Source organism: Numenius arquata, chromosome Z (genome assembly GCF_964106895.1).
Source record: "Numenius arquata chromosome Z, bNumArq3.hap1.1, whole genome shotgun sequence".
NCBI classification, from domain to species: domain Eukaryota; kingdom Metazoa; phylum Chordata; class Aves; order Charadriiformes; family Scolopacidae; genus Numenius; species Numenius arquata.
Window position 1 is genome coordinate 74,543,687 of NC_133616.1, and position 24,725 is coordinate 74,568,411.

General features: G+C 43.0%; 1 protein-coding gene across 1 annotated transcript in view; it reads right to left on the minus strand.

Annotated features, from left to right (window-relative positions):
* Positions 1-24,725, minus strand: part of ECPAS (Ecm29 proteasome adaptor and scaffold) — a 69,884-nt gene that overhangs the window by 39,955 nt on the left and 5,204 nt on the right. Inside the window, 13 exon segments of the mRNA XM_074166887.1 lie at positions 160-282; positions 389-455; positions 1,008-1,057; positions 2,155-2,233; positions 2,510-2,595; positions 2,776-2,895; positions 3,162-3,243; positions 4,745-4,884; positions 5,376-5,544; positions 7,710-7,862; positions 8,583-8,701; positions 10,216-10,332; positions 15,859-15,989. Coding sequence (XP_074022988.1) covers positions 160-282; positions 389-455; positions 1,008-1,057; positions 2,155-2,233; positions 2,510-2,595; positions 2,776-2,895; positions 3,162-3,243; positions 4,745-4,884; positions 5,376-5,544; positions 7,710-7,862; positions 8,583-8,701; positions 10,216-10,332; positions 15,859-15,989 — 1,436 coding nt within the window.

Sequence of the window (24,725 nt, forward strand, 5' to 3'; positions counted from 1 at the left end):
CTGAGCATACACACCCCCTCGTCTCCCAGACAGACCAATACAATCAGTAAGAAGAGGGAGGCTTGTTCCAAAAAGTAAACATTGGGAAGTGTCAGGGAAGAGGAAAAAAATGAATAGCTCTTTTTTAAAGGTACTTAATTTTGACTCCACTGAAAATACCTTTATTAAATAAGAAGCTACAAGAGCTTCCATCAGAGTACGCTGGGCTCCTTCCAAGTTACTGTATGCTCCAACCATCATAGACAAGGCCTCCTGAATGGCAAGCCTAGTATCAGCATCTTCCTGCAGTACAAAACCAGAAGTTTTCATGTTACAGTGTGCAGTGACAAGAATTAAGCAAAATCTGCACAAAATATTAATGATTTCCCAAACCCCCCCCAGCACTCACCTTGCATAAAGCTTCAAAAAACTGCTGTACCAGTGCTATATCCTTGGTAAAGAGCTGAGGCATTCGGCTGAAACAAGATATTTTAACTCGTGAAGTTTTGGGGTTTTTTAAACTGAAATGCTTCACATTTCTTTGGTCTTCCCCTCATCCCACATTTTCACTGTCAAACAAAACAGACCCAGCACAGAAAGTTTCCTCTATTGTATCCATTTCCATCATGGGACAGCACACTCCCGTTAACACAGTTTGGAAAGCAAGATACTCTATGGGCGATCACTTAGATCACCAGCATACCAATGAACTAGCCACTCGTCTAGCTTCAAGCCCTCTGGTCTGTACACTCCTTAAATTTGATGTTTCTGGCAATCCAGAAAGTGGAACCATTTCTTATATTCTGTGCATAATTCATGAACTGCCATTAATCTCTGCCAGAGAAGCTATCAGCTAAAAACATATTTCTTTCTACACCTCTGGAGATGTCAAAAGAAGAATACTTTCCTCTGCACTGTACACTCAATTGCAAAATTGGCAGCTGGCATAAAGCTTGCTCCTGATAAATCAACAGACTACTCTGAAAAAGTTATTCCATGTCCCATTGCTTAAATGGCGCTTCAGTTACCTGGAGAGTTTTCCAACCGCTGAATATGCCATTGATAGCAGTTTTGAATCCTTGAATGATAAAACAATAAACAAAATTCAGCAAATCCAGAAATACATAAAGGCATATTTCTTATAATTAACCATTTACTTTAAATTCTGTCTCCAAAGTGCTCAAACAGGCTTTCATGAACAAAGAATCCTGGAACATAAAATAATCGTATCCAGGAATAAAAGCATTACATAGGAACTGAGAAAGCATGCATTTCCACAAGAAACAGAAAATTACAAATGGTGACAAGATGTAAATCTCCCTTCTGGTCTCAGCTACTTGTATTTTATTTTAAGAGAGACAGCTAGGGAGACTCAGCAACTATGGGAAACAGTAGCAAAGGGACAGAAACGGCAGCTTTACACAAAGGAAGCTGTTATCACAATGGACCGTGCAGGTGACCAACGCAGCACATTAATATATGGGCTTATTTCCTCCTGTACACTCCTTTTCCATGCCCTTCCCAATGGCAGGGGAGGCCCCACGTGTTCAACACCAACTCAGGCCAGAAGGTCACATCCAACAGTTCAAATAAAGCAGCAAGAGGATCAAAGCTGCAGAAGAGGAGGTCTGCAGCATCAGCCCTTCATAAGACACATGTAGGATTATCGTGGGGGATTTCCCTTCTGAAGTGGCACTGGAAACACCTCTTCTGGCCAGACTGGCATTTGCGGTTCTGTTTGTAACACCCTTGCCACAGAAACACCATCCCTGGACAGAGGGGACGGAAGGCATTACAAACAGGGCTATGCAGCTGCTTATCAAAACTGGGTATACGCCTGGAGCCGAGGCCCTTGTGTGCTCCAGAGTAAGGAGTAACAGTAGCTAGATGCTACTCTGGCCTCGCTCTTTAAATTACCAACACTGTTATTTCCTGAGACTTTGCAAATAGCGTCCAGGCACCTATCCATAGCTGTTAAATAAAACAGTTTTCTTATGCAGCCTATTAAAAGTATTTGCTTCTCTTCCAACAATGTTTCTTAATAAGTGTCCTTTGATAGCCATTTCAGGCAACTACAAAAAACAGATTTATCAGTATCCTTCATAAAGGTATTTGTCTTTTGCTTGTATTCGTAGGAAGAACTATAGCTCTATAGCGAAGAACCTTTCAGTTTACCTCTTTGTATTCATTGATCAGCTTCGTAAGTCCATTTAGAAGCATTGGACCCAACGGCTTTATTTTACTTTCTGGACAACTGCAATTAGAGACACCAATAAACAAAATATTATCTTTTGCATCCCTTAAAAGTATCTTTTCTCAGCATCGTTTTTTCTCAACTTTTTTAAGTTGAGAAATAACAACTTAATGTGTGTGAGCCCACATACACAGAATTCAGGATTAAGGAAAAAACTCTACTTTCCTATGAGCTTTAGTACTCTTTCTCTGCCCTTAGTTCAGTTATATATTTAGTAAACAGGGTGGCTTCTAGGCAAATAGCTAAAAAACATTGTGCTCACTCCAAATTACTTACATGATACAAATATGATGCACAAACTGCAAGGACAGACTTCTCAGCTTTGTGTTTGTGTTTGCACCAAAGAGTCCATCATAAACCACCTGGCCGAAAGGAATAAAGAGCAGATTATAGAGAGTGGCTGGCCTCACTTTCAAAGGTTTTCTAATTCCCCTTCTTCTTTAAACACTGTCATCAGTAACAGTGTTCCCCTCCCCTAAGTACTGGGGGAACTGCATTATTAAAGCTCATTAGGAAGAGCAGCTTAGGAACGTAAGCATTACCTGAATGTTAGCTGGGAACGTTTCTGCAGCTTGCCTGGATCGCAGAAGATGTGGAACTATCTTTAATTTAACACGGGTGCTGACTGACTCTCGTTTCATTTCTGGTTTCAGAACAGATCCCTGTGAGAAAGAGAGTTGAAATAATACAACAAAGTGCATCTTTGGACAGCAGTACTTTTAAGTTAGTTAAATTACCTCCTACTGCAAACCAGAACACACTGGGACAGAGAAAAAAATTATTCAGTATCAAAAATGTTCAGTGAAAACAGAGATAACAGGAGGTGACAGATTGAAGAAATAGATACATCTTTTCCAAATACAGTAAGTCAACTAAAATTACAGCTTCAGAACTTAAGCAGGTATGCAACTCTGAAGGCAAATCTTACCTCCTTGGTTTTCAGTGGTATATCCCCAAGATACACTTTATACATTTTGTTGATGATAGCAGGATTGTTCCAGTCAATTAAACTAAAGAAAAAACACATTGAACACCAACATGTTACGATTCCGACCTTGGATTACTTTTTAAAATATATGTTTTACAGCATTTTGCATCATATTCATACTCTTACCAGAGTTTTAATAGATCTAATTTGACTTCTAATCGCTCCTCCCACATTCACATAATACAAAATCATGAAGAATGTGAAGTAATTACAACTTTCACCTACAAATTCTGAAAACATAATTCAAAATAATTTGGGAGAAACCTACATGCTCCCTTCTCTCCCACTGAAACAAGATATAAACTGTTGTTGTCTAGTGACTGAATACAGAACGGTCATCTGTTAACAAATTTCTCCACACTCTTCAACTTTGGCACTTTGACATTTCAATAGAGAAGAGGGTATTTTTAATTCTAGAAGTATTTCATCTTGGTCTCTCAGAAAAGCCCATCTGCCCACGATAACCATCTAATGCTAGCTATTGATGAGACTGCTTGGAACACACATATACCCAAAAAACCCCACAGAAAATGAAAAGTTAAGCATGCATGCTTCAAAAAAGTGGAGAAGACAGAATCATCTCATTCCTTCAGTAGAGGAACTGATTTCCAAACAACCGAGCTTTTAGTTACAATATAAGACATTTAACACTGAATAACATGCATTTTGTCCACAAACGTATTTTGCTCTCCAGACAAAGAATACCAACACAAAGGGAAAGATGAGACAAGGAGAGACCGTCTTCCTTAACCAGGCTGTCGTCACTTACTAGAACCACTTCCCTCGCCATGTTTGAGGCACACGAATAGACTCCAATGGATAAGGTTTCACATTACATATTTGACTCCAAGTTAAATAGTCCTATATTTCTAGTAATAGAGAAGCCACCTACACATTTCAAAGGCAGGACTCTCTCACTCCAAATCTCCCACATGAGCCAGCAAACCCCACACCATCAATGACTCAGTGAATAGTACCAACAGTGATTACTCTGGCTTCTTGAGGAGTTAAAGACAGAAGCATCGTCTTTAGATGATGAAAGGTGGACTGCGGATGGGTAAAAGCTTTAATAATTCAGACAACAGTGGCTGCCAAACTTCCTAGACTATGGTCCCCTTCGCAATTACAGTCTCTTTACTGCCTTAATAAATTAAATGAAAGTATACTTTTCTGGGAAAGACAATATAGATACGTTGACCAGCCGTGAATCACTTACTAAGTCCTTATTGACCACAGAGGGAAATTTGGAAACCAAGGAGTAAGCAAATGGCTCAAAAGCAATACCAGGGATGACTGAACACAAACAGCTGAAGCTGTCAGCTCCAGAGCCAAGCGATGTTCCCAGCTGCAAGACTGCGAGCCACACCATTCCCAGCCCCTGTGAACACAGGGCAGCTTCACAGGTACGCGAGGACTGCAGCCTTCCTCCTTTGGGACCACAGTCTCTCCAGAGCACCATGTTAACCACAGCCAGCTTTGTCAGGAACACCAGCACCATATTTTCCAAGCACCCAAACTCATACCTCTGTTTGCTCTTTAGTTCCAGGTCTGCTGCAGTGGCAACGCTGTGTCTTGTGTCGCTGGAGGCTACAACCAGGTGTATCACAGCTTCCAGCTCCGGCACTTGCTCAGCTTCAATGAACTTCACTATCCCCAGCTTACACTGTTCAACACAGGGGAAAGCAAAGGCACTGTTACTGACAAGAAAACGTTGGTTACAGTAACTGCAGCAGTTTGGCTGTCTGAACGGATGGCTTCTGCTTGCTAAGGAGAAGTCCACACGCTCCCCATCTCTTTAGCAGCGCCCAGCAGTAATATCAGCATTAAAATCAGGGACACTCTGCTACTGCTCTGCTGAAAAGGGACACTTCATCAACATAAGAGAGTTTTGTAACCTTCTTTAGGAGGAAAACACAGGAGTAGCCTGCAGTCATGGTTGCTTCCTAACCAGGAACTGCTGGCACCTCCCAGCCCATCCCACCGTGGCAGAGCTCCTTCAGAGATGGGGTGAAGTCCCTCAATAAATTCCCTCAGGGCAACTAAAGACCTGGTCAGAATTAGTTATGTGTTTTCCCTCTGGCCTTCTTTTCCTCTGTCTGTATCTATCCCTGTTACCATCCCCAGTTCACTGAGGACCAGCCCCACAGCAAGTACCTGTTCCAGCAGCTCTGGTGTCCATGGGCTATCTCCAATTACCCTTTTGGCTGCATAAAAGCTCATCCCTGGAGGCGGCTGAGGGATTCCAGGGCCTCCCACGCTACTCGATGAAGAGCCCTGGGATGAGGGCACATTTTGTCGACTCTGAGATTCATTCAATACAAACCTAGGCAGGTGGGAAAGGAGTTTCAATAGAGGCTTTACCAATCCACATTGCCAACTGAATTAGAGGCTGGAACGGAGGAGTAAACATAACCTGTCCAACTTCACGTATTCTTCTTTAATTAATCCCATGACTCTGACATAGGACAGAATTTTACTGAGTTCAGACTCAGCTACCAGTTATCCCAGCATATTCTGTAAGAGCCATAAGGATCTCACTATAACTGTAAGAAAACAAACCTCTGTTAGGAAAGGGAAGGGTCCACAGGCATTTATCTCAAGTTACAAACCAGAAAGAATGATCTCTTCTGTATGAGAAGTGAATACTCAGACAGTACTATGTTTCAGAAACTTGTACTAAAAGCTTTAAGAACATTTGTATGATTTCTATGAAAAATGTAAACCTAACAAGGGAAATAATGAAGCATAGGCAACACAATGAAGTGGCAGGAAACAATCCTTGATATAAAAAGTAAATTAAAAAAATAACGTCTTGGAAAACAGCAGTTTTAGTGCTGGGCAGGGAAGGAAAGCAAAAACAATAGTGGTAAATTTTACAGATCCTAGCCTTTTTTGGAGACTGGCTAGCCTAGATGCCCTGCGCATGCCTCCATACTCTCACAAAAGCGACTCCACCTCTCCCTGTATCCTTGGAAGCTGGTCAACACAAAAAGGCATCAAAATTGTAGTGTAGAGACCAACAAGAATTATTTTACTCCAGATAGCCACTATCTGTTCTGCATTCAGCGCACAGGCAACAAAAGGAAGTAAAAAGCCTCAACAATAAGGACAAACATTCATCCCCAGTCTCATTAGTTAAAACTTTAAACACTTGAACTGGATTATGAGGTTTAAGCCCTACAGCTAGGCTTTCTGGTTGTTTTACTGCCTGCAGACTGGCAAGGCTAATTCACAACTGGGCAATGACAGAACAAGTTCTGCCAGGCATAAATTAGCTGAAGAGAACTGAAAACGGTCTCACCCCAGGGAACGAGACTTTAAGAGACAGGCATCCAGAGCCACAGGCTAGCTGAAGACACTAGGGGGTGTCTTCAGGGAAGACTTCACCTTCTGGGAAGAAAATGAAACCTTTACCCCTACCCTCGAGGTCTCCCTTGAGTATTTAAAAACTGCCATGCTTGGCCGGAGTACAAAAGCATGGAAGGAAATGAAGTCAAGGACTTCAGCTGCTGAAGCTGAGAGCATAAACCTGGGCAACCTGAAGAGCGTGAGCTGTGAACTGAGGAGCAGGCCAGGCATTTTAAACTTTTAACTGCAGAACTCCATACACTCCACAGTAGGGAAGTGGCCCTCACAACATCTGATGGGAGCATGACCTCCGGCAAAGCTACAAAGAGAAACATCACATGCTCACTACTTTAGAAGTCGTTCCTTCAGGTTAATCCACTTGGGTGATCAAGAGGTAGGTGCTCAGAACAATTCTACAGGAATCAATGAACTGTCAGAAAAAATAAATGTGTTCTACTGTTAAAATTATTTCTATTTTCTGTCAAAAGCTCCCCTAGCAATACAAAGACACTACAAAAGTTAGTGGAAAATAGATTTTTGAGAAAGTATTGATTTTAGACACTAGAGAGATTCCTAACAAGCAGTGATCAGTAAATTTAAGTTGCTCTGTAAATCATTCTTGCTCCCAGAAACAGTGCTCACACCAAGACATGCCATTACAGTTAAAACACTTTTCACTACAGAACAGATGAAAGACTAATCTTGTTACTAAAAGTTCAGTCCTGGAAAGCACAAGTTTTCAGAGACTACGCGTGCTTATGACCTTGGAGGACTAAGCTTTAAACTCAACTGCAGGAAGATGAGCACACATTTTGATTTGGCTTCTATTTTAAAGGTTTGGTTATTTAACAGATAGCTCACAAATCTCATAGCTTCACTTTGATCCCAAAAGAGGTCAAGGACAGAATACCATAACACCTAATTAAGTAGAGAAAAGACATTTTATTAAATAAGGAAGATGGTGGTCCCATTCTTAAAATTAGGACCCTGCTTTGTACCTTACTGAAATATGTAACTTGCCTCATTTGAGCCAGGAAATAACAGCATATATTAAATCAGTTTCCAAGGGTGCAGTTTGTAATGGTTCACACATAAAGAACACATCAATACCAGAGAAGACTGGTATTAACTTCTACTTACCCATAAGGCATAAGAAGAACATCCAACATAAAGTCCAAAAGCAGCTGTACAGTCTTTGGTTTTTCAGCAAGATTAAATGGAGAAGCTGCTGCTTTCAGTGGTTCAGTAGGGTATTTCATGTGAAAAAGGGTTGGTATTAGAAGATGCATTAGGCTGAAAAACAATTATATTTACTGCAACCATTTAAAAAAACCACACCTGTTTATTCTTAACATTCAAGAAAGAAACTTTAACAACAAACCTGGTCCTTAATAGCAAAAAAAAACCTTAACAAAAGTTAAACTGATTCACAATCCAGTGGCCTCTATTTGCCAGCTGATGTACTTAAAAATGGAAGGCAGAAGATAAATTAGGATTTGCACTTAACATAGAATATATATGTCTGCGTACATGTACACACACACACACACACATCTGGAGAGATAAAGTCACTGATTTTGTCCAGACTTTTAATGTTTCAATACAGCCTAGGACTGTCTCATCCATAAGAAATTTAAAGTTTTAAATCTGAGACATTCACTGCTGTTCCTGTTGCTGGACAGAGGATATTTACTGAAGGTCTGGCCTTAAGCTGTAAACCAGAATTTGATGAAGATGGATGGGGGATACGGACAGGCATACCCATCCTAACACAGGCCTATTATTAAACTGAGAGTCTGCTGCTGCAGACCCTGTATATTGTTACAACATCAGACTATATGAATTCTTTGTACTACCTGAACTACTGAATTGCTGATCCAAATGGTACAAGCCAAGAACATCCTAAGCAATGAAGGTATCACCAAGGAAAAAAAAAAACTTTTATCAAATGATACAAATAATTTTACTAAAACAGTACCAGCACAATTCACACCAGGAATAAGCTAGTTATACCTGTCTTGCTGTGGCTGAGGTTTCCCTTCCATTGCAGTGAGAAGAGTCGGAGCCAATTCACATTGTTTTTCCACAGGCAGACGGGGGTATCCCATCTTAACATAAATTATGGTAAAATTCTAAAGGAGTGAAAAAAACACACAGTATTGCAAGAGTGCAGAAGAAATATCTGTTCTTTAAACTCTTCTTGTATGTTGTGTTACATAATTGGGTGTTGGAAACAACCTATGTTTTGGAAGACCAATTTCTTAATTCTAAGGCTCATCAGACTGACAGCTATTAAATGATTAATAAAGGGCTAATTAAGGGGTTAAACCCTTAAAAAGGGTTTTCTGTGTAAGTCTTGCTGAGCCTTCACTTTAAAAGGTGGAAAACCCTCTCTAGCTTCTCTTATTTGCTGCTGATTTCACCAAAATCATAGCCTTGGTATAGCCAAGGTTTCTCTTGAAAATGGGGCTTAATTCATTGTAATTAAAAGCTGCAAATGCAATCCAAACAGTCCCGAGACAGGACAGCACAGCAGAGCAACACTGAATACTGGACTATCTAACTGCTTTCACATTGATCCAAATCCAGCCAAGAACTGCAGAGATAAGATTTATGTGTTCAATGACCTGGCTGAAAGAAGTACTGAAGTGGGAAGTGTTACACTTCTTTGGAGATGGCACTTGTTAAAATTTTATAAAGCCTCATGGCACGAAACAACATGCAACACTCAGACACATGAATGAAATGTATCTTTTGAATGAAATGTCCAGCTGAAAGCACAGTTTATGTCAAGTTTTTCTTCAAACAAGATGGTTCTCCTACTGCTTTGCAGAACACGTGCACTCTAGAAGCCCTTGGCCATTTCTAAAAAGTGAGCTGTGGATAATTCCACTTGCTTAAAGACAATCTAGGATTACTTCTATGCTACCACTGCTTAAAGTCTAAATATCTCACCATCAGTTTTTAAGATGCTGTGATTCCCATTTATGCTACATATGACTGAATAGTCAAATGAGGAGGACAGAAAGTTTCCCTCTGATTTTATCACTTTTTTCATGATGGTGATTTGCAATAGATCTACCACAGCTGAAATGAAAACTGTCTTCATAGTTAGTTTCACAAAAACATTTTAAAACTATTTTCACTTTTTAAACTACATTGAGTGAAAACATCTAGTAAAGTTTCCCCATCTATAACATTGGGTTTTTTTCATCTTTTCTTGCTCAACTACGGTCCTGACCCTAAAAACACATAAAAATACAGGTTCTCACGTGTTCAGAGAAATACAGATGTTTTAAGTATCAGGGTAGGCATCAGGATAAGGATTGATACCTGCTTGTAAAATGGAGCTTCTAACAATTCATAGAACCTCTACAATACAAGCAATGACAATACATGCATTCATGAAATTTCAAGAGTAAGTATTACTAATTTGAACAAAATCAAGAGAGTAGCTGCTTTATGAAACTAAGTTTCACCCACACCAAACTATAAAGTTTAATTTAAAAAAATCTCTTATAACATTAACCTCATGACAATAATCTACTTCCTAGGAAAACCTACAAAGTTAAATACAGGAGCTTTAAAGAGTATTCTGCTTGTTGCAAGTAAATCAGCAACTATTCTTGAAAGAACAGACACTCACAGTGACAAAAGACACTGCAGAAGGATCTTGATATTGAACTAGCAACGTCTCTACTGGAAGCTGAATTTTCGGACGACTTTTGATGCGCTTGTTCAGATGAACCAGCAGCTCCATGACCTGACAGGAAGAAAACAAAAAATTTACTACTTTGGACTCCACACATCACCCTCAGTCCTCTAAGTAGGCCTATTATAAACAAATCAGGCCTGAGCTTCCTGATTATTTAAATGGCATCCACCGTGTATTGTATTATCTTGAAACCACTCTGATATGTCTCAAAGCACTGTTAAGACAAACACGTAAAAAGTCCCAAACCATGCCACAACCGACATCCGCCATCAACAGAAATGTCAGGAAGAAATGGTTACTGAGGATGACCAGTTCTTTCTACACAGTTGGTTAATATCCCTCAAAACCGAGCCTGGTTTGGAAATCTGCCAGATTGGTGGCTGTAGAGTAAGTCCAATTCACCACACAGAGCAATAACAAAAAAGTTAAAAAGCCCCACCCATAATAAAGTTATCAAATAAGTGTATGAAAACTATGCTTTGAGCGGAACAAGACAGAACTGAAATCCTTCAGGCAAGAGGAGAAGCCAACACGAGCCCTGTGAATGTCAGGCAGGAGCAATGTCCAGCCCTGCCCTGCAGCAACACCAATGGGGCTGGGCAGCAGCTCTGGTGGACAACAAGCTGAGCCGTGGCCGAGTGTGCTGAAACAAGAGAGGTGCAGAGTGGTCCGTTCTCTTTATGAGCACTCTCAAGTAGTGGAGCAGGGGCCCAGAGAGTTTGCGCAGTCTCTATCTTCTGAGTTTTTTCAAGACCGACCTTGATAAAACCTTCAGCGTTTTGGTCTGAACTTGTAATGGACCTATTTAAGCAGGAGGTTGGTCTGGAGACCTTCTGAAGTTCCCTCCAAGCTGAATTATCTCACGATTCTACAATACGATGAAGTAGTTGCTTAGCATAGCACCAGCAAAGTGTCGTTTGCAAATCCACTACAAGAGACGCCGTAACTGAATGGAGGAACTTGAAAAACTACCGACAATCTCCACTCTGGAACACCGGGTTCTGAGAAATCACACTGAACGTCTGGGTCTCACTCACAAACCCTACCAGATTCTCAAGCAAGGTGGCACAAACATGTAGGTGACGTTAAATAACTCAGGTCCAGTAAAACTGGACAGACCCAGTCCTAGAAGCGTGTTGACTTCAAGCAATTAAAGTCGAAAAGCCAGGGTGGGCACACAGTCCTGTGCTTTTGATGGCTCATTTCCTTGGTCACAGGATGGTGAAAAAGCAGCTGAATTGCCGTCACTGAGGTTTGTCATGGAAACCGCAGAACCGTATGCTTGCTGAGCTGCATACAAGCCAAGGTGTCATCTTTGCACCCACTCCGTGACTAGGTATCAAACAAAATAACGCCCAGATACAATCTAGAGAAACTGCATCGCTGGCCACAAGCATGTGATTGAGACCAGAGTTAAGCTGACAACTAAGCAACGCTGACAGCTAACAAATTTTGCTGCTAAAAATTATTATAATGGCAGTCACAAATTCCTCTTCTTTTAGAGAGGCAAAAACCTGCCCGCACACACTTTTTTTTTTTGTGAAGGAAGAGAAACACACAACTATCACAGAGTTTGAGGAACCTGCTCAAATTACCCACAGTGGCTGGTGAAAAAAGAGATGGCTGGATTTGGGTATTTGCGTATTGGGTATTTGTGAGGAATTAGCTCTTCTGATCACTGATATCAAATTGGTGTACTAAGGATCTCATCCAGCAGTACTCACCTGACCTGAATCAGGTCAAATGTTTGCACTTGCTAGTATGAGCGCTTCTTAACACTTTTGATGGCTTCACATGGGCTGCATAAAAACAACACGGTATCCAGTCTGGCACAAACGCTGCCGGTGCATGGAGTACATCTGGACCGGCAGAGTGAACTTATCCTGGATTAGTTCCCTGGGTGACACTGCTGGGGTAACTGATTTGGTAGAAGACATCCTAGAATTGAATTTAACTCATCTATCAAATTGTGACCTGAAGAGGGATTACCTTTTCAGAGTAAATGGATTAAGGCGGCATATGCATTGCAAGCTTAACCACATATCTGGAAATATCACCCTGGAAACTCTGCTAAGGCACATGGAAAACAAGAAAGTGACTGGTGACAACCAGCACAGCTTCATTAAGGGCAAATCGTGCCTGACAAATTTGGTGGCCTTCTACAATGGCATTACAGCATTGGTAGATAAGCGAAGGGCAACTGACGTCATCTACCTGGACTTACACAAAGCATTTGACACTGTCCCACGTGACTCCCTGGTCTCTAAATTGGAAAGACAGGGATTTGATGGATGGACCACTCGGTGGATAAGGAATTGACTGGATGGTCACACTCCATGTCCAAGTGGTGACCAGTGATGAGTGCTGCTTCTCAGGGGTCAGTACTAGGACCAGAGCTGTTTAACATCTTTGTTGGAGACATGGACAGTGGGATTGAGTGCACCCTCAGCAAGTTTGCTGATGACACCAAGCTGTGTGGCGTGGCTGACACGCTGGAGGGAAGGGATGCCATCCAGAGGGACCTGGACAGGCTTGAGGAGTAGGACCGTATGACCCTCATGAAGTTCAACAGAATCACAGAATATTTTTGGTTGGATGGGACCTTTGAGATCATAGAGTCCAACGAACAACAACAAAAAAAAAAACCAAAACCAAACCACACCCAAAAAATCCCAGAACACCAACACCAATACCAAACCAAAACAAACGCCCACAACCACACCCCACCCCACCCACAAACAGACACAAACCAACAATCTTGGGCACTAGAGCATGCCCTGAAGTGCCATGTCTACACGTGGCCAAGTGCAAGGTCCTGCATGTGGGTCAGGGCAACCCCAAGCATAAATACAGGCTGAGCAGAGAATGGATTGAGAGCAGCCCTGAGGAAACGGACTCGGGGGTGTTGGTGGACAAGAAGCTCAACATGAGCCAGCAATGTGTGCTGGCAGCCCAGAAGGCCAATGGCATCCTGGGCTGCATCAAGAGAAGTGTGGCCAGCAGGTCAAGGGAGGTGACTGCCCCTCTACTCTGCTCTGGTGAGACCCCACCTCAAGTTCTGCGCCCAGCTCTGGGGCCCCAAACATAAGAAGGACATAGACCTGTTGGAGTGAGTCCAGAGGAGGGCCACAAAGATGATCAGAGGGATGGAGTACCTCTCCTATGAAGACAGGCTGAGAGAGTTGGGGTTGTTCAGCCTGGAGAAGAGATGGCTCAGCGGAGACTTTATAGCAGCCTTCCAGTACACAAAGGGGGCCTAAGGGAGAGATGGGGAGGGACTCTTGATCAGAGAGTGTAATGACAGGATGAGGGGAAACAGTTTTACACTGAAAGAGGGGAGATTTAGATGATGTATTAGGAAGAAATTCTTTACTGTGAGGGTGGTGAGACACTGGAACAGGTTGCCCAGAGAAGCTGTGGATGCTCCATCCTGGAGGTCTTCAAGGCCAGGCTGGATCTGGCTTTGAGCAACCTGGTCTAGTGGGAGGTCCATGGCAGGGGGGTTGAAATTCGATAATCTTTAAGGTCCCTTCCAGCTCTAACCATTCTATGATATGATTCTATGATCTAGACTACATCCTAGATCTGAAAATGTATGAGGACAATGAGTTCAAATTACTGAATAAGGCAGTAATATTGGCCTGACAGTCACAAAATTAAGGGCAGGGATAAGACCAAGAAAGCAATATGTTAAGACAGTGGGAAGTTAAGAATGGAATTTTAATTTCTAGAAGTACAAGCTTGAGAAGAAAGTTAGTCTGGGGAGTCAGAGTAAAATTAAAGTGTAGTCAATCCATTTGGTGTACTGAATGAACTACACTGTGCTCCTGAAGTTGGGTGAAAGGAAGTCCTTGAACAACTGTACTGATCTACACTTCAGCAGCATGCTGGCAACACAGAGATGCTCTTTTTTTGCCTGTATACCTATACTATCAAAAGCTACACTGTCAATTCAATTAAAGTGGTGTAAGTTTTCAAACCACAATTAACTATATTGGCACACATTTTTTGTTGTTGATGTTGTCTTTTTTGTTTTGTTTTTTTTTTTTTTAACCACTACAATAATCATAGGAGAGAGACATGACATGGGATGGCAGGGTTTTGTCATTGCCTATAGTCAGTTACTGGGTGAATAAAAAGTTTGTCCTTCTCTTTCCATTCTATTTCAGCTCCATTATTAGATTAGTTTCCCAACTGTCTGAAAGCTCATGTAAAAAAAAAAAACATGTGCTTTTGTTTTACGTACATAGCCTTAACATGATTTTGAGGCTGGAGTCGAACAATAGGCACATTCTTTGCTATCCAGCAGGCAAAAATAGCACTAGAAAGCTAAGTATTTGTGTTTAAAGGTCATTAGCATTTGAAAATGCATCAGATTTCTTAACACATTTTCCCACCAGATTAATGGCAATTAAGGGTAAGTAGAAGACTGAAAAGCAGAGTTCTGAGGTAAGTAACAGAAAAAGGCAGTGTGTATGTTGAACAGATTTACCTGCAGGTTATACACTCCACAGTAAATCTCCACCGATGTTCATTAGAATAAAAAAATATTGTCCTTCCCTCCCCACTCTGATAAATTATTTTGATATGTAAAAAATACCAGGCAAAACAAAATAAAAATCAACACATTCAGAGCCTTCTTGTTACATTCTGAATTTATTTCAAAAACAGAATACTGAGAGACTCAGTATTTTACTGATATGGCAAGAGCAGAATTCAGGGTAATTTCCTTGACTGCAATGAATTGGAAAAATATCAAGAAGCACAGGGAACTCCTGTAATTGCTTATAATATCATCATCTTGCATAGACAAAAATCTATAGTTTAAACACACAGATGGAAACAGAAGAAATGAGTTTTATTTCATTATTCATTCTAACAAAAAAAAACCTACAATACACCATAAGAATACTGTCTGATTTTGAGAGGTCTCCTGAAATGCAATTTTCAAAGGAGTAGTCCTCCCCCTTCCCTGAATCTCACAACGCTCCAAAAAAATACAGACAACCCATCCCGGTTCATGGAAAAAATATAACTTAAGAACACCCTAAGAAATTTCACTAGCTAGCTGGATGCCTTTCTTCACAGCTTGAAGGGCAAATCTTCAAAACTGTTTGGTCCTTGCTCCTGTTCCTATTATCAGACGGGTGAAGCACATCAATGTGTATGTCATCATGGTCTTTTGCACACAGGAGCAAGCTTGCTCCACACGTGCCATTAAGTCAGGTGGACACACCACAGCCCTAATCTGGAAGCCACAGCAACTGCCTCTGTGGCAGTAAGTCTCGGGCTCAGGCTAACTCACAGCTGGCTGCCCTCAAGCGGAAAAAAATGCAGCCTCCACACAGCTGCAAAGACCTTGCTGATAACAAAAAGAGTCGTTGCTTGTAAGCCCTAACAGTTGTAATAATTCATTCTCCATCAGGCTCATATGTTGTCATATCCATGACAACTTTTCCTCAAAGAGTAAATTTCTCCACAGAGGACATCCAAGTATAGTAAACTACCATACATCGGGGCATTTCCTTCTCCCTGATCAGGACAACATACCATTATGGCAAATTGCACCCTTACCTTTTTACGAACTCCCTCCTGTGTGCTGGACAGCTTGAGGAGAACAGGGGGTAGGAATTTGGAAATAATGTTCTGTAACTGCTCATCTGTTTCTGCATGGCCAAGACGCAGGAATACGCGTTCAAGTTGATCTGCAGTTAAAACAAACAAACAAAAAAAAAAACCAGAAAAATTAAAAAGAGGAAAAGAGAGAAACTGGTTGAAACTCAAAATTGATGGACCAAGAAAACAACTTTTTCTGAACATCCTTTAATGGGCTTGTAAGAAATGTCACACAGAATTCTTAAAGCAATTCCATTTGAACAGCACTCAGCACAGATCTATCTTGTATTTTTAAAGCTAGCTATGCAAAATGTTGATGGCAGAAGCCAGCCTGATGGCTTCTAGTACTAGCCTCTGCAATTGCATGGAGTCCATTCCCATCGAAGATATACGCAATTAAGATTTCTTTTGCTTCACGCAGTGTTTCAAATAGAGGCTACAACAACTCCAAAGGTGAAACTGAAGGTTAGGATCTCCAAATCATTCCCTTCCTTTCTGCTTTCACAGCAGAAGTGTGCAGCTGTGGCGCTCCCAACTTCTGAAAAAACGCTTGTTATGACCTGCATTCATAGAATCATAGAATGGTTAGAGTTGGAAGGGACCTTAAAGATCATGGAGTTCCAACCCCCCTGCCATGGGCAGGGACACCTCCACTAGAGCAGGTTGCTCAAAGCCCCATCCAGCCTGGCCTTGAACACTTCCAGGGATGGGGCATCCACAACTTCCCTGGGCAACCTGTTCCAGTGCTTCACCACCCTCACAGGAAAGAATTTCTTCCTGATACCTAATCTAAATCTCCCCTCTTCCAATTTAAAACCATTACCCCTTGTCCTGTCACTACACTTCCTGAAAAAGAGTCCCTCTCCAGCTCTCCTGTATGCCCCCTTTAGGTACTGAAAGGCTGCTATGAGGTCTCCCCGGAGCCTTCTCTTCTCCAGGCTGAACAACCCCAGCTCTCTCAGCCTGTCTTCATAGGGGAGGTGCTCCATCCCTCTGATCATTTTCGTGGCCCTCCGCTGGACCCGTTCCAACAGGTCCATGTCCTTCCTGTGTTCAGGACTCCAAAGCTGGACACAGTACTCCAGGTGGGGTCTCATGAGCGCAGAGTAGAGGGGCAGAATCACCTCCCACGACTTGCTGGCCACAATTCTCTTGTTGCAGCCCAGGATGCGGTTGGCTTTCTGGGCTGCCAGTGCGCACTGCCGGCTCATGTTGAGCTTCTCATCCACGAACACCCCCAAGGCCTTCTCCTCAGAACATCATCATCTGAATGAATCTGTATCTCCACTAGTTAATCAGAGGTCAAAAAGATCTGGCCAACTCTTGTTATTACTCTTCTTAAACCCAGAGTTCCAGTCATGCACAGGGACCCCATTGTTGCAGACGCTGTGTCAACAGAACAAAAACACCAAGCACACACAACAGAACACAAAGCCAATTGCAGCGAGTACCGCAGAAAGGAGAGAGCCTAGGCAAAGCACAAGTTATAAGCCTGGGGCAAGGCACACCATGGCAGCTGGGTACAAATAAAGAGGCTGCACACCTGAAAGCACAAGAAACGAGCTACAAAGTGAAAACCAAGTTCTTTGAAAGCTTGAGACTACTGTTCCAGGGTAAAGTTGATAGTCACAGGAGTATTCATAGGACATCTTGACACAGGCTAACCTGTTCCGCCCGCGACTTTCTGTTAGGCCACATAGGTCTTCCAGAAAATCTTTACAAAGCTGTACAACCATTGACCGAACCAGTTACTGATTTGTTACAATTTGTTGGTCTTTTCTCCAAAAGATGGCATTAGTTACCATCAACAGGAGTAAGATCACAAGTGACACGCAGGACATATTGCCGTAGCTTAAAACACAAACCTCCTATTACCACTCTACGAAGCTGCCGGACTGTTGTAACAAATTCACCTTCCTCTAGCCATCAGGTCTCCTCCTCAAACCCAGGAAGAAACACACACACACAAAAATTTTTTAACACCTTCAAAGAGGTAGAAGTTGCAACTCCTGCAAGATCAAGAAAATGGGGGTAGGAGGGAAGGCAGTAACATCTGTGTTCTCAGTGAGCTAGCAGAAGATCGTTCCAAGGAAACAGATGAGACCAAAATCTTCTGTCAGCAGCTCAAGCACAAAGACTGAGGACCATCTGTTTTTATAAAAAGTATGGAAGAGTCCCTATTTTAGGTGCCAGCATGCAGCTGCCCCAACAGCTAAACCAGCAGCTAAGCAAAAACCCCCTGGCACAGCAGCATTCCCGACGGCTGGACTGAGAAGAGTCCTCATGCAGAGGACCAGGAGCACCTCTTCTCCATACTGCAGGTCAGATCCACTTGCAGCAAGGAGACCCAGGGCTTTTGAAGGGACTAAGGCCTTAAGACCTCCAACAAGGAAGAAATCATTCCCCCAAAGACTAATCTGAAGTGACCTGTTGCAAGCTGAGATTAGAGGGAGACCAAGGAGAACCCTCCTTCAGCGGAGGTGGATCACCGAGTGGACTGTGCAGGACTGAGGAAGCAAGAAAGAAAAAAGCACTGGTACAGGGCAGGGGCAAAGATCAAGGTGAATGGATAGGGTTGGAACTCAAGTGAACAAAAAGGATGTTCAAATGCAAATACAGCTGTAGCCAGCAAACCTATCATGGTGTAGCTGCAGAAACCTTTACTGCCCTATTTTTTAAATCTGTGCTAAGAGTCCTCACAGCATCATCCCTACTCAGCCAGCTGCAGATTAAACACAAACGTATCACTTCCAACATTTTATTTTCTGCTGAGCAAATATGACAGGCAGCTGAAAAGACAGAGGACTACGAAATTTTTCTGTCAGGGAAATTACAAGCTGAAACTCCGCAGCAGCTACAACGCAAAGCAACTTGCAAGTCAATCTCATTTCAGACAGATACTGTGAAGTCATTGACTAGCTGACAGCCCGATTGTTCCATGAAATCTATCTCATATCCCGTTTTTTTGTTTTTTTTTTTTAAAAAGTCCCAGCAATTTCTTTCTCTCTTCACCTTCCTTTTCATGTCACACTGCTCCCCTCAAATGACCTCCCCCTCCAGGACCTCCACAGTGTCTCACAACCCCACCAGCACTAGGGGACTGCTTAGGAGACACCAAGCAGCTGAAGTAACTCAAACAATGAATAAAATCCTCAAATCTTTCTCCTTGGACCTGGAAGTCCAGATCACTACAGACCCACCATTCTCAAGCAAGCTGGTTGAGGAACCTCCCCAACAACATGTTCCTTCACGTGGCAACAAATCAGGCTCAGGTGTAAGGAAACACGGGTGAAGCTGGCTGTAAAGACATTTGTTGTAGCCACTGGGCTGCACACACCTTCCAAAAGGCACAGAAACCACTCTGCACATGCCCATGGGAAGTGCAGCAGCACATTGAATTCCCAGCATCTACCCCATTTCCAGCTTCCTCCATTATCTAGTGCTCTAGCTCCTCCATGCTCTAGTGCAGTTCACTCTCTTAAGAAGTTTGAAGCCCAAGAGGAACACCATCAGGACGCTAAATTTTAAGAAAGCAAACTTCCAACTCTTCAAGGAGTTAGTAAATAGGACCCCATGGGAAACTGCCCTTAGGGACAAGGGAGCAGAACAAAGCTGGCAGATCTTTAAGGATGCTCTCCATAGAGCACAAAAGATCTCAATCCCAACATGTAGGAAATTGGGTAAGGAAGGCAAGAAACCACCATGGTTGAGCTGGGACCTGCTGGTCAAACTAAGGTTTAAGATGGGGCTACACAGGAAATGGAAGAAGGGACAGGCAACCTGGGAAGAGTATAGGGATGTTGCCCGGCTGTGTAGGGATGAGGTCAGGGAGGCCAAGGCACAGCTAGAATTGGACTTGGCAAGGGACATAAAGAAAACCAAGAAAGGCTTCTACAGGTACATTAATCAGAAAAGGAAGGTTAAAGAAAATGTACCCCCCCCTAATGAGCAGCAGTGGGGAACTTGTATCAACGGAGGAAGAGAAGACGGAAGTTCTCAATAATTTTTTTGCCTCATTCTTCACTGACAACCCCTCTCCTCCTAGCTCTTGTGTTGATGGCCCACAAGTTGAGGATCCAGGTGACAAAGTCCATCCCACTATAACTGAAGGCATGGTACGTGATCACCTAAGGAATCTAAAGATATACAAGTCCATGGGACCTGATGAAATCCATCCCAGAGTCCTGAAGGAACTGGCTGATGAAGTTGCAAAGCCACTTTCCATGATATTCGAAAAGTCATGGCAGTCAGGTGAAGTCCCTGCAGACTGGAAGAAAGGAAACATCACACCCGTTTTTAAAAAGGGTAGAAAGGAGGACCCTGGGAACTACCGACCTGTCAGCCTCACCTCTGTGCCTGGGAAGATCATGGAGCAGATCCTTCTGGACGCCATGCTTGGGCACATGGAGGACAGGGGGATGATTCAGGACAGCCAACATGGCTTTACTAGGGGCAAGTCCTGCCTGACTAACCTAGTGGCCTTCTATGATGAAGTGACCAGGTCAGTAGACAAGGGGCGACCTATGGATGTGATCTATCTGGACTTCTGTAAGGCCTTTGACACGGTTCCTCACAACATCCTGCTTGCCAAATTGGAGGGATACGGATTTGATGGGTGGACGGTTCGGTGGATAAGGAACTGGCTGAATGGTCGCACCCAGAGGGTGGTACTCAATGGCTTTAAGTCCAGATGGAGAGCAGTGACTAGTGATGTCCCTCAAGGGTCCGTGCTGGGACCAGTACTGTTTAACATTTTTATCAAAGACATAGACAGAGGGATTGAGAGCACCATCAGCAAGTTTGCAGATGACACCAAGCTGTGTGGTGTTGTCGATACACCAGAGGGATGGGATGTCATTCAGAGGGACCTGGACAGGCTGGAGAGGTGGGCCCAGTTGAACCTCATGAGGTTCAACAAAAGCAAGTGCAGGATTCTGCACCTGGGAAGAAACAATCCTCAGTATAAATACAGACTCGGGGATGAGGTATTAGAAAGCAGCCCTGAGGAAAGGGACCTGGGGGTGCTGATGGACGAGAAGCTGGACATGAGCAGGCAATGTGCTCTCGCAGCCCAGAAGGCCAATCGCATCCTGGGCTGCATCAAAAGAAGTGTTGCCAGCAGATCCAGAGAGGTGATTCTGCCACGTTACTCTGCTCTGGTGAGACCTCACCTGGAGTACTGTGTGCAGGTCTGGAGCCCTCAATATAGAAAGGACATGGACCTGATGGAGCGAGTCCAGAGGAGGGCCACCAAAATGATCAGGGGGCTGGAGCACATCTCCTATGAGGACAGACTGAGGGAGCTGGGGCTGTTCAGCTTGGAGAAAAGGAGGCTCCGGGGAGACCTCATAGCGGCCTTCCAGTACCTGAGGGGGGCCTACAGGAAGGCTGGGGAGGGTCTGTTTACAAAGGCCTGCAGGGACAGGACGAGGGGCAATGGTTTTAAGTTGGAGAAGGGGAGATTTAGATTGGATATTAGGAACAAGTTCTGTACTATGAGGGTGGTGGAACACTGGAACAGGTTGCCCAGGGAGGTGGTTGAGGCCCCTTCCCTTGAGATATTCAAGGTGAAGCTCGACGAGGCCCTGGGCAACCTGGTCTAGTTGGGGGTGTCCCTGCTGACTGCGGGGAGGTCGGACTAGATGACCTTTGGAGGTCCCTTCCGGCCTGGACCAATCTATGAATCTATGAATTATTCTGTCCTTACAAGCAGCAACCAGAATTGTAATAATAACAGAGACCAGGAGAAAAAACAAGCTACCTCCTTGTTTACGCTGCCTGTGAGATAAGTTTTCCCTTATCTCTGCTGTGAGATTACTTTTCCCGTACCACTGCTAAGCCCTAAGTATCAGGTATCCTTCCCTCAACCATAAGCTCAACAGGACTCCAGTAAATTCAAGGAGACTAGTTACCTGGCTGTAGTTAAGAAACTGGCCAGGAGTTCGTCAGAGCACCCTCCTGTGCAGCTCATGAAGGCTGTAGCCATAGCAGCAGGACAGGAAAACAAAGAGCTATAAACCCTCCCAAGTATTGCATATCAACCATTTTCTCCCCAGTTTTCATTCCACTAATTAAGACCATCTCTCAAGAGGACAGCATTCATTATGGGAAAGCAGAAGCCCTGGAGATTTAGAGCACCACACACAGTGGTTGGTCCAGGAGGAGCTGAGGACATGGTATCTGGGGCTCAGATCCGGTGTCCTACCTCCACGTGTGTTGCAGATCTGCTGGCTGGCACGGGGCAAGCTCCTTCCCCTGGCTGTCCTGTCTCCTCACAACCTTCACCCAGCGAGCAGAGCGCTGGGCATCCAGCATCAGACCATATAAAGGGGCTGCTCCCAACCCAGCTCATGTTCCTGCATCGCACACTTCACAAGTTTGTAAGAACAAAGCCAAAAACCTTATTATCCATCTAGTTTTACTGCCCCTGCTGCTGGCTATAAAACTGCACAGTTGTAATTTCAAGGGGGGGACAACCACTAGATTATAGGATAACAAAATAAGTAAAGCAAGAGGTCTGACTCACTTTCTTACATACCACAGGAAAAAAAAGATGACACAAACCGCTTTGAATAAGCCTTAGCAGCTGAAGTTAACTACCACAGCAATCTTACCACAACTTAACAGTAAGAGCACTGAATTTTAATTAGAAAGCTTCATCTGAGTCTTCACCTTTGCTAGCCACCACTGAACTTAAAAGGCAGTCTGTGCAATAACACACTGCCTACAGTTTTTCCTTTCAAACATTGACTAATACAGTTAAAGATAATTTTTGAAGTTTTCTGGAAGCACTGGAAGAAAGAAGTAACAGAGGGATGACATTTACCAAAGTATAGCTTTATCCCCATCTAAAAAGCCAATGCTGAAGAGATCTGAGATTTTACAAAGGCTTCTCCTTCCTCAATCGCACATTAAACCCTCATCTCAGATGTAGGACTGTAATACTTCCTTGGTGTTGGTTCCTCCCCATAGCACCCTCTTTAGTAGTTATTATATATATTTATAAAATTACTTTAATAAAGCTACTGCAATTCAACTCTGGTGAACATGCAGCTGGGGGAAAAACATGCTGTCAGAGGCAAAGGACTAACTTTTAATGCAGTCCACAGAATTTAAAACAAAACAAAAACCAAAACCCCAAAAGATTTATTTTTGCTTATGCTGGTCAGAAAGCCAAAGTGAAAGGGAGAAAGGAGGAAAGGAAGGGGACTTTACTGGAAACACAACTGGAAAACCCCGTGCCCAATCCTGCAGGGCTCTGCACAAACTACTCCAAGAACAAACTTGCAGGTAGGTCAGAAGCCACAGAAAAGCACAGGGCACACGAAGATCACTGAGAGCCTTCTAGACTCGCTCCACTGTGGAGAGCTCCTTGCCCTGCCAGGGAGTGTTGGAAGGAATAACCTGAGTGAGATTAAATCACTACTACCCTTCAGCGCATCACTAAATTCATTATTTTGGGGATACTCTTGCAAGTTTCCCTTTACAAACATGAAAGCTGGATGCAACTTCTTGAAAGAAAGATGACTGCTACGGCACCCAGAATCTGCCCACTGCACTAAAAAGCACCTGAGAAACCATGTCTAGTGTAATAAGCAGTCTTAGAAACCTCCTGTGTGCCACGTCTATGACAGTCAAATTTTACTATTAAAAAAATAAACCAATCCCACAACCAAGAATGAACTGCATTGAGTAGGAAAATTAATATTGGGTAGTTTTATTTTTAAAGTACATCCAATTGAGTCCATGCAAAATTTGCAACAGATATTCACGTATTTTTGGCAGAATCATAACCACTTTCCATGCTGCTGCACAGTATTTCACATAGTATTTCATATTTAAGAATGGGAATTGCAGATGAAGAGATGTTCCCTTTCACTGTACATAAAACAACCGAAGTGGCAGGAAAACAAGATGTATCTTTGTATCCCTGTTTCCAGAACCAGTGTCCAATTTGTGTCAACAGACATGTTGTATTTGGAATCTGAAATCCCCAAGTTACCATGGCAATGCAGTTACCTATCTGTGACAAAATGCCTGTTTCACTTCTGGTTCTTTCCAGTCTCCATTTAAAACTACAAGGAGGAATACAGGTTTCAACACTTAAAACCACACCTCATGCAAAAAAGGAACGGAACGGATTTAAAACCGCAGATAACACATACAAATTTTATAAGAGAGTCACATTAACAGCAAGGCTCTAACCTGTGCTTTATAAACTTCCAAATCCTCTAACGCTGGCCATAAAAGGGTCAGAATTATTTCTAAGACTTGTAACTTCAGAACTGATCTTGCAGCCTCCCAGGCCAAGAGCAAAACCCCAGCCTGCCACTGAAGCAACACGCCCGTTCTTCCTGCTCTGCTATTCGGTAGCTTGCCAAAGGGAACAACTAGGTGAAAGACACGGAAAGGACAAAGTAAATAAATAAACAGCTTAACGTTTTCCACCCACCAAGGGCGTTTCCTTTCCTTTTTATTTATTTATTTATTTATTTTAATTAAAATCACGGAAGTGAACTCTTTGAATGCTTGGTCTTATGGAGGTAGCTAACTCACTCTTTATCCATCTTCTTAGCCAAACCGAGAGGAGCTTTCTTTGATAAGCGTAGTTCCATTTCACATGCCCAGGTTCTCCTCCTTGTCCTCACGCAAGATAAAGAATTGGCTCCCTCTGGCATTCACAGATACTATGCACAGCACGTCAGCTATTCTGCACAGACCCCTCAGCAATGTATATTTGTGTAGTTGAATGTCAAGTGAAACACACACCCTTCTTTTCATGAAAACTGACTGAGGAAACTACTGGGACTAGGACATGCCAATCT